Source organism: Apteryx mantelli, chromosome 15, assembly GCF_036417845.1.
Source record: "Apteryx mantelli isolate bAptMan1 chromosome 15, bAptMan1.hap1, whole genome shotgun sequence".
Lineage (NCBI taxonomy): Eukaryota > Metazoa > Chordata > Aves > Apterygiformes > Apterygidae > Apteryx > Apteryx mantelli.
Window position 1 is genome coordinate 15,787,819 of NC_089992.1, and position 11,157 is coordinate 15,798,975.

The 11,157-nt window shown below is 35.6% G+C and overlaps 1 protein-coding gene across 1 annotated transcript in view; it reads left to right on the forward strand.

Annotated features, from left to right (window-relative positions):
• Positions 1 to 9,525, forward strand: part of UNC13C (unc-13 homolog C) — a 215,474-nt gene extending 205,949 nt beyond the window's left edge. The window contains exons 30-32 of the mRNA XM_067305207.1: positions 3,595 to 3,687; positions 4,451 to 4,610; positions 8,131 to 9,525. Of these exons, the coding sequence (XP_067161308.1) occupies positions 3,595 to 3,687; positions 4,451 to 4,610; positions 8,131 to 8,416 (539 nt within the window). The 3' untranslated portion in view covers positions 8,417 to 9,525. The remainder of the gene's footprint in view (positions 1 to 3,594; positions 3,688 to 4,450; positions 4,611 to 8,130) is intronic.
• The last annotated feature ends 1,632 nt before the right edge of the window (positions 9,526 to 11,157 follow it).

Genomic DNA, 11,157 nt, shown 5'->3' on the forward strand with positions numbered 1-11,157 from the left:
TATTAGTACTTCAGTTAATCTTCTAATGAGTTGAATTACTGTATTAAAGAAAGAAAAGTGCAATCATCCTCTATGGCGCAGGGCTAGATATTTTTTGTCATCTGAATTCACCTGTTAAATGTGGTAGGACAAAACGACCTTTCCAAACGGCAGCCAGAATCACTGAGAGCTGTTCCTGCCCTGACTTTACAAGCTCTGGCAGTAAGAAAACAAAGCAACAGAGAGAGATCAGAGAATTTAAAATAAAGTGTTATAGTTTTTGAATGTCAGCAAAAGGTGGTATGAGCAAATACTAGGATGGTATCTCTAGATTGTTCGGCAAGAAGGGAGGGATGGGGAGTGGGGGAGAGACAGAACGTGGATGCAAGACCAATGGGCGGGTGACCTCTGATGGAGGAAACTCCATTAGGAATTGTCTCTGCTCTCTGAGAGGTTTTGTTGCAGGAAGCTTCCTGGGCAACAGTGATACCCAGGGTCATGTTGTCAGTTGTTTTCAGTGGAAAACTGCTTGAAGTTTTATGCAGATTTCTTTATAACTGCATCAAACAGTACTATACACACAGGACTAATCCTTCTACCTGCTTGCAGCACTGCTTAGAGCACTGTTGTGTAACATGGACTAGTAGGACAAGGAAAGAAAAAGATCAGCTGGGAGAACTACACAAGGAAATACTTTGCATAGTTTAAAAAAAAGTGTGAGAAACAGAAGACTTTTAGCTCTTAGGTTCATACATTTTGTCCTGGTAAGATCTAATAATATGAGTCATTACCGGTTAATACTGCACTCTCCATTACAAACATCATCTGCAAGTTGTTGCACTGGCTAATTAAAGCATTAATCATTTTCTTCCAAAACATTCTTGATTTCCCCTGTGGTTTTTTTTTTTTTTTTTAGCTAGAGGCTAAAACAAATGATTGACACTGGCTGATCTATTCAGTAATACTCAGGATCAGACTGACTCACCTTCCACTGCAGTCAATGGTGAAGTAATTCTGAGTAGAAAAGCATTTGAGAACCTCTGGCAATTGCTCTCAAAATGTTCAGTTTATTCTATCCATTCAATATTTATGTGCTTTAGCTGTTGCAAATTCCTGGTTCTTCTCTCCTGCCCAGTTTGGCAGACAAAGCTTTTTCATCAGAAGGACAAAAGAGTAATGTCTTACAGTTATGTTTAGCTCAGACTGAAGTAGCTGACAATGGCTAGGTGGCTAAAGCACAACTATTTCTAACACATGTAAATAAAACCATATTCATAAAAGAGGTCTGGCACCAAAAAAAGGGCCCTGCTCTTGTTGAGCCATGCAGTGTTTAACAAGATGAAAACATGAAATTTCACAGTATGAAAGAACAAGACAGGTTAACACTCTAGAAGCTCCAGTCTCAACTCTTCTCCGATTTACTTCACTACAGGTGTAGTCTTTACTTAATTCAAGTTAACTAATCTACATAAATATGAGGGAAGACATTTGCAGTTTTCATACACGTTAGCAAGCTGGGTTAAACCCAAGACTAACTCCACTAAAGAAGATCACATTTCATAAATGAGGCCTTGTTAAGAGAGTCTTCTTTTTTCTGGGCAGAATATTTTACATAGCACTTTGAACCCCAAAAAGTTAAAAAAAAAAAAAAAAAAAGCTATTTCAAGACACAGAAATTCAGTGTCAATATTATGCTGCTCACTGATACATGGTCTAAAGATGTTGTGTTTGCAAGAGAAAAGAGAAAAAGAAATCAACTTTAACTCTATCACCTTGACCACACAAAAATTTCCTTTCTCCTCCTTAATAAAACCTATTTTTACTGGACAGTCAGATAAATCCATTGTTTTACTGTTCTAAAAAAATGCTGTTCTACTGATTTTATTTCAGCTTTTCTAGTCCATTTCATTTGTGTCTTAATATACAAGTTCATAAATACATTTCCTGCATTATTTATTGTGAATAAGATGTAGAATGATTCAGCTTAATTAGAGGCTCAGTAGAGTACATCTTGCTTTGAGGAACTGTCCAGACTACAACAAGTAGTTTAATGGCTGCCACTGAAGCTAAACTTCTTGTCATTAAAAATCTGATGTGTAACAAATTGCCTAGTTACACGTCTTAAATGGTCCCGACCATCTGGTTGTAAATTTGTACAAGTAACCTGTGATTCAGAAGTAGCAGCTATGAGCAGCTTAAGATATTAAAAAGAAAGACTGTGTTTTTACTAAAACTCTGTTGTTTCTGCCTATGCTTCAAAAGTGGATTCATGACAATTCTGAGCCAAACTCACTTGAAAGTTGGAAGATACAGAATAGCGTTCAAGGATTCTGAGCAACATAATTGAGCACTGGATTTCCATATCTTGATATGCCAGGAAAAAACCTGTAACAGTAACACAAGCAGTAATACTTGGGGTGAGAGTATTTAATTCACCTTGCAACGTACAACCAGTGCAGCGAACATAGATTATGCCAACACAACCAACAAACATCACTGTAGAATGCGTTTCTAGAATTTCACTGAGGGTGAAATTCAGAAAAACAGGGTATGATAAAGGAAAAGCAAAATATCCTGGGTATAAACTAATTCAGGGCAAAAAAAATATCCTTTTCCCAGTATGTTCATACAAGGCACAGAAAAAATTAGGCAGATCTCTTCCCTGTCCCCCTCCCTAAGTAAGTCCTTCATGGGCTGCTGGAATTTCCAAGAGAGAAAAGGTCTAGGGAACATTTGCTTCCCCTCGTGTGTAGATGGATGGAAAACCAGTGGGCAAGGAATTTATGTATAAATAGAGAGAAGGTAGAATCTTCCCTTGCCAGCCCACAAAAATATTATTAGCCAATTAGAAAGGGAGAGTAGTTTCATTCAGTAAATGGATCAGGGAGATTAGCCTGGGGAATATGTGGACAGTACACAGCCAGAGTTCACCTTTCACTGCAATCTAATTAAAGAACAAGTGTACATACCCCTATTTTGTTTATATTGTACTGCTGTAACCTAGCCTATGACATATTAAAGTAAGGACCTTTGAACACATATTGAGAGTTATTTTTATATGTTATGTGCAAAGTGACTTAGAGCCTGCATCGGTGGTTAAAGTAGGGACTTTCAAAATTAAGTTCCTGGCTCCTCTGCCTTCCTTGCAGCCAGCCGGGTTTTTGCACTCAAGCCTGTGTGCCTGTAACTAGTGCAAGAGAACTTTAATACTTTGGTTATAAGCTTAGCAGACCTTCACTGCCTCCAGTATGGGGACAAGGGACCCCCATCACAGTATTCATCAATAACAATACAGAAATAGCTTTCCAAAAGTGTTCAGATTTTGGGACATCAATACAAATGAAGGTTGGCAAAACCAGCAACTTTTGCATTTCCAGATGCACATCTAATGACAACCAGAATGGAAGGATCCCAGTGACAGTTTCTTCTCATTTTACTAAGGCAGTTTACAGAGACATTTGCAATTGCTAGATATCTTTGTGGTGACAATCATTTATGAATCAATAATTAATTCCCATTTAACTGTGAAATCCATGTCAGAATTCTAAGTGTTTCTGAGAAAGAATTCCACTTATGTTCTGTTACTGTCTGTTTCTTTACTGATTATTATTTCAGGCCAAACTTCTAATAATTCAGTGGGTGAGATATCTATACAGGTGGATGTCTCTACACACCCTGGAACTGGTGAGCATAAAGTTACTGTAAAAGGTAAGTTTCAAATAGCTAGTTTTAAAAAGAAGGCAACAACAACAAACCTCAAGACCCACAGCCATTCCATACTCAGTAAAATATCCCTATAGTGAAATGACCCATGTTAAGTATTACTGTGCTTCTAAAGCTATGAGTAAGATTCAGGTTATTAGGGTCATACTTTTTCCTTGCTCAACATCAGCATAATCATGATTATACAGGTCAATATTGTCTCTGCTTCCCTGTGTAAATCTGCTAGCATGCCAGACAGTTGAAGTTTATATAATAAAGTTACTGAGCTATAAGATCTTATGATGTGTCAAATTACACTTTAGAATTACTTTTATATAATATAATTTTACAAAAGCTGTAGCAGAGTTGGATGGTGAATGACTACACCAAATTATTTTAAATGTTTTGTTTTTAATAAATAATATCCCTGTGTTCTGCACAGTCTGAATTCCAAAGCAAACCCAGTTACCTTTTTATAAGCTGATTTTTGAATTACAGTGGAGGTAGCAGACAAAACAGCTGTTAAGGTCAATATTTGCAAAGTACACCGCTGTATTTGCTGCTGTTGTAACTAGAAGCGTTCAGACCTCTTACTCAGCAGATACCAGGCAGGCTGCCAGGCTTGCCAGGTATAGATTTTCCATAGGAAAGATCTCAGGTCACCCTCCAGTGACCTTTCATTGACTACATAAAGTCATACTGGATAATTAATTGGAGTTCTTCCAATGGGATTTTATTTGTTAACTTCATTTCTTCTATTTCTTTTTAGTTGTAGCAATTAGTAATCTAAATTGGCAAACAACAGCTATGTTCCGGCCATTTGTGGAAGTCTGCGTATTAGGTCCTAACCTCAGTGACAAGAAAAGAAAACACGGAACTAAGACAAAGAGCAACACCTGGTCACCAAAATACAATGAAACTTTCCAATTGTAAGTCTTTTTTGTCTGTTAATTGCATATTTTATACAAATTTTGTCAGAATTTCTTGCAGTTAAATCTGTAAGGACTAAAAAATCCTAAGGCCAAGGCTCTATAGGTCAAAGAACACATATAGACAACACTTCAAAACAATTTGTTAAATGGTCTCAATTTTATATGAAGATGAAAGACAACCGCTAGGCTTTCAGTCTTAATAAAAGCTGGTTAAAATGTACAGTTCTTCTCCACACACAAAAATAAGTATTTATGTACTTAGGAAACCATTTGTCTAAGCAGTTATCTGGACTAAAGCACTAACTCTTACTGCTAGAGATCTGGAACATTATATCTGTAGAGATGCCCAAATATTTAAAGCATTGTTTATATGTTAATGTTATCATATACCTCTATTATTTAATCCTCAAAGCAGTAACCTTTTCACTCAATCTGGGATTTTAAAGTTAGTATTTCCCATAGCACATCTCTTTCACCTGTTCCATCTTCCTCTCCTTTCCCAACTGAGACCAATTCATTTTCCAAGCACTGAAAAACCCTGCACACTAGGATTGAGTTCATTTTCTTGGTGTCTGATCACGAAGCTGCTAAGGCTTGCTGCCACTGATTTTCTTGATCCCTCTGCTGTATCTGCGATAGCAATTGGCCTCTGAGGATATAGAGCAGCAAGGAAGGTGAGACGCACGATCATAAAAAGGCAGGCTGAAGAAGGAAGCTCTAGGAAAAATGGAGGCAAGGCAGGCTGCTTGTCCTGTTGCTCCAGTCAAAGCTTTTCATCCTTGCACTCCACAGCCTCTTGCTAACTATTTCCCAGGGCACCTGGGGACCTCAGTGCCTTAGAACTGCTCTAAACTGACCGGGGTGGCTGGGAAGGGAGAATACGTTGGTTGAAATCACATCATGTGTCCCTCCAGTATAGGGGGGGGGTTTGTTGTTGGGGTTTTTTTTGTTTGTTTGTTTTTTTAAGAAAATGATATATTGCACTGAGATTGCACTATAAACAAAAGTAGCAATCTATGAAATGTATATTCCTTATTTGTTTCTCTGGAGGCTACTGAAAGCACAATTAAAAATGAAATCTCCTGTACTGCAGCTGGATGGATAAAAGGGTTTAAAAATAAAGTAGCTAAAATGGGAGTAGTTATAAAAATCCAAATGAAATGACACCAAATTAAGCAGAAAATCATCAATATGTACAGATTTTTTCATTTTCATGAATAATGCTACCTTTTAAAAGCTAAATACACTTCTAACTATTCATTTTTGTTGGGACCAGACTGTATAAGGATTACATAGTAAGTATAAAAACCAATTTCTGAAGGGAAAAGGTGTAGTAGCATTATAAAATAAAAGTTTATATTTGTTATTTGCAGCATAATCCTCTTTCTTTCATTACAACTTCAATAAATAATGTGAATCTTTCACCTTAGAGAGAAAAGGTTGTCTTCAAACGTCTTATATCCAGTAACAATAAGCAGGTTAACGCTGACTGTTAAAGAAAATGAAAGTATCAAATAAATACCACTAAGCTATTTTAGTATTTAACCCTTGAATCAGTCACCAATTTACCTAGATCTCTGCCACTGTTAACTTTCAATAATTCAATAAAACAGTTGGTTGCCCCACTCTTACCATCTCTGTTGTTATCACTCATAATGAAGTAGGAAAGTAATAAAAAATACCTAATTAGTCTGTTGATATCAGAAATCAATTTATGAAATAACTTTTATGGAGGACCTGGGTGTTATTTCAAAGCTATACTGTCTTCCTGAAGCTTGACAAATGATTTTAATGGTGCAGCTTTTATAGAAACACTCAGATCCTTCAAATGATTAAAGCTTAAGTGTTGCTCAGTTTCCATTCATCACAGACTGAAATTGCATTCAAATGGCTGTGTCTCACTACAACTGACAAATCGTCTGCCAGTCACTTTTATATTTAGATTAAATGAAATAATATTCTAAACCTACTTTCTGAGAGCAGCCCTGCCATATGCGCGTGCTTATGTGATTCAGAGCAATGAGTAAAGGAGGTGGAGCAATAAAGCAAAATATTGGGTGATTTTTAGGAAACAATCCCCCGATATATCTGTAGTCTTGAGCATAATAGCTCCTTCTCTCCTCGAGGGATTGCAGTGACCTGCAAAACGAACACCAGTTTCAGGCAGGATGAAGATGTACCCACAGATACAGGCAGGGCACATTCGTATTCCTGCCAGGATAATTGCATAACTGGGAATGTTTTCTCCAGTTTGGTTTAGCCTGTCAGTAGGTACATTTCTAATTAATTACAACTAGCCTCTAGGCTTGGGGGGGGGGGGGGATTAGCCAGTTTGCATGTGCTAAATACAGCTTTCAGACAAGTTTTTAAATGGTGTAGAGGATCTCTGGCTCTCTTGGAAGGGAATAAATTTTACCCTTAAAAACCAGATTATCATCGGGCTTGTTTTTGAAGCTTTATGAAAGGTTTTAAAACATCTCAGTCTCCCCAGATGCTAAAAATGCGTTCTTGCCATCATTTCAAAAATACAACGAGAGAAAAATTTCTTTTTGGTATCTAGGAACAGTATTTACTGCACAAATGGTGGATAAAGCAAAGCAAAGCAGATGAAACTAGCAATGTAAAAAAGCTGTGATAAAACAACAGTTATTAAAAATAAACTGACATCATAACTGCCTGCTGCCAGATTTTTACTCTTGCTTTTCCAAGGCAACCTCTTATTTGTGTTAGAAACCAATATCCATAGCCACCTAACTGAGAATTTTGAGTAAACAGTATGATAGACCCTACAGCTAATTTGGACCTGGCAGAATGAACAGAAACAAAAATTTAGCTGAGATGCATTTTTGTGTCAATTAAAAACTAAGTTGAAGAGACTTCTATCATCAGACCCATATGCCTACTCATACAAACACACACAGACAAACTTTCAGTAAGGATAGAAAAGAAATAGCAAGTATTGATCTAGAATTCTGCACTGCAGTTATAGAAGTCAGTACCTTTAGAAAATAGACACTTAAGAGCAGAGAAGCTACTTTTACATACTTACGCATTTCAGAATTACTAAGCTAGGAAGAACCATGCAAAAATTTGCAAGTCAAAAAGATTTTATTTTGACATATAAAATATGTAATGTTTAAAAAAAAAGACATCTGATTTAAGGTAACAGTATAAATATTTCTGCATTTTTTTCAATTGTTAAAAGACGGTATAATATCTGTGCTTAAACTACTTGAATATTTTAGGCACTTTCTAGGGAAGGGTCACATGTTTCAGATACTGAGGGAACTAATGAATTCTCTAAGTTTCTGTTCAGGTCAGTGGGAACAGAGGCTACTTGACCAATAGCATCCAACCAGGTTAACCATGTAAAAGGTTTAAAGTAAATGATCCTCTGTTGCAAAAATTGGAACTACCACTATCATTATAAAGTTGACCAGATTTCTACAGCATGTTCATTTCTTAGGGAAATTAAACTGAACTCCCTGTTCTGAATTTGTATTTTTAATCCATGCAGCATTTTGAGTAATGAAGATAGGCCAGGAGCCTACGAGCTTCATCTCTCAGTGAAAGATTACTGCTTTGCCAGGGAAGATCGCATTATAGGAATGACAGTTATTCAACTGCAAAACATAGCAGAGAAAGGTAGCTGTGCATCTTGGTATCCCTTGTTGAGAAATATCTTTGTGGATGAGACTGGGCTGACGATCCTTAGGATACTTTCTCAGAGGACCAATGATGAAGTTGCTAAAGAATTTGTAAGACTTAAATCAGAAACAAGATCTGCTGAAGAAACGGCCTAAAATACCCAAGTAACGCAAGATTGTCACCGCCAAGAACATAGATACAATGCTGTTGTCTGAATAGTGCATGCATGTGAAAATCTGTGGGAATGTTTAATTAACTATGTTTTCAGTGTTTGCCAGTACTTAGGTACTATATTTGCAAGGTATGTCCAGGAGCTCTATATCTTTTATACATATTTTGGTCTTTGGTAAAGTAATTGTTCCAATAAAGTGCCAAAACTAAGATTAAGAGTAAATGATTCATTATATATTTTAAAATGATGATTTCACCTCATCACAATTCATTAATTTTTTAACATTCATTAATAAATAATTAGCTCTCTGAGTTGATTAATAAGTTGTCTCTGTTAAAATAATACGTTGCTTAACGTAAATTAAGTTACCTCCCTTACTATTATGTTAAAAATGTAGCTAATTTCAAACTATCATTTTATGCTAGCCTCATTTTAGGTATCTTACAGATAACTTTTTCTATCATTACTACAGATGCAGTTACTTATAGAAAGTGTTTGTAATTTTATAACTACCAATATAAAGTAATGATTTTTGCATAAAAACTGAAAAGGGATGGAAATATTTTATGCTAATCTTTTTCCAACCTTTCATAAATATCACTGTGAAGAAATGCTGTTAAAGCAAGTTCTCAAGAAGCTGTGCTTATCAGAGTTTGTTACTGATGTTTGATATCTTGAGATAACTTTGTTCTTCAAAACTGCCAAGGTAATATCATATTTGTATTAAAAAGGTAAGTCAATATCTGTAGAAAAAAACTGCCACAGAACAGTATATGTGCTTTAAAATTTTTCATTTTTTTAAACGATATGGTACTGTATAAGGGTTAATAGTTTGGAATATGTAAAGCTGGTTTGTGGTTTGTTTCTAGAAATTGTTTATGAAAAGTAATGATGCTGTTAGCATTTTCACTCAGAGTTATTAATGTTGCTTTACATACTTAGCTGTAACATCAGTTAAGTGCTTTATTTCTTTTTTTTTAGAAAAGTTCAACAGTTTGTACTTAAGCAACATTACTATGTATTGCACTAAAGCAACCTGTGTCCTGTAAATATGTTTAGTGAGAAATTGTAAAATAAAGTATGAAGAAACTGCTTCTAGTTTTGTCATTTGATATTATTTATGTATCTATAGGTTTTAAATGCATGTGAGGCCAATTTAGAGGGTTACAACATAACATTATGATACATCAAAGCATGGTTTCTGATGTCTACCATTTGCATCTTTCATAAGTGTAAGATCTGATATGTCAATGACACACAAAATTATAACAAATGAAGTAGTTATTTTGTTAATGCACATAATAAAATGCTCTGGTGCATATATAAATATAATTGTATATGCATACAGGTATTTGTCTTTTTTTTTTTTGGTTACAAGTGTTTTTAGTAAAACAGCTTGGAGTTTTCAGCTTTGTTTAGGAAAAAAAATAAAAGGAAGGGGGAACATATGACTAGCAGAGTTGATTCCAGTCTGTTAAAGTATAATATATGATTCGACCTAGGTAAAACAGATTCTTGCCAGGCTATCCTTTCATGAGATAGTTAGATGAAATTTTCAAAATGTCTTTCAATATCTTCAGTCTTCTTGTCTGAAGACCAAAAAGTAGATTTGCCAGAAGTAGAGTTAGACATTTAGAGATTATCTGCACAGTCTCCAGAAAGTTAACAATGCTTCACTAAGATTACTGTGAGTGGGAGGAAGAAAACCCGAGTTATCAATCAGTGTATATCCTGCTGATAGTTATGCATTGAAGAATAACTATGACAGAGATATTGGTGGGCACCTTTTTCCCCCCTTGTCACTTCACAAAGCCATTTCTCCATGTAAAAATGGATAATTTTGCATTTCAGAAAATAGTTCATTAATTTAGACATTAAATGATTGTACTTGACTCCTAAACATTTCTGAGGATGTAACTTTAATAATACCTACTAAACATAGGTTGGATGTAATTACAAAAACTTGCAAAACTATCCCAAGTATTTAGAGACCCAGTATCCATCTTGAAAATAATCCCATCCTCTAACATTTCAAATGCATTTCGTGTGTTGTGGTATACTTAGAAGTAAAATCCAGGGACAGCTCTAGTGACTTCAGCAAAATTAAAAAGAATATTTTCTGAACCTATATAACACCTCCTCTTGAGCAATTTCCATTTGGACGTGCAGGTCTTACTGCTCCTTAGCTCCTCCTTTCTGTGAGGCATAGCAGACATAGGCAGACACAGTCTCAAATAAAAAAGGGAAATAATCAAGTCATGAGGTGGTTCTGCAATATAGAACATGATTGTAAATAAAATGCAGAGAGAATCCCACAGTAAATCATTTGTGGCTCCTTGAAATAAAACAGAAAGGCTGGGGTAGACCACATCTGTGTTTTTCACCTGAAGCACTTTCATTATATATTTCTGCTTGTGTTTATTCTACTGTAACATGGCATGCATTTTGGTGCATAATATATTCACCACTGGCTTAAATATTTATTCTTGAGATTCACCTATAAAGGAATAATGATTGAACTTGCCAAGGAAGTCTCTTAGTGATAAACAGTCTCCCTCATCTGCACACACCAGAATTAATCAGACAATGTTGGTAAAGCAACAATAAAAAAAGCCTTAAACAATATGCCTTAATGTTTCACCGTTTTTAACAGAAAAATATTTACTTTCTGCATCAAAATTTGTCTTGTGGAAATTGAGAGGAAAATACATTAACTTTACATCA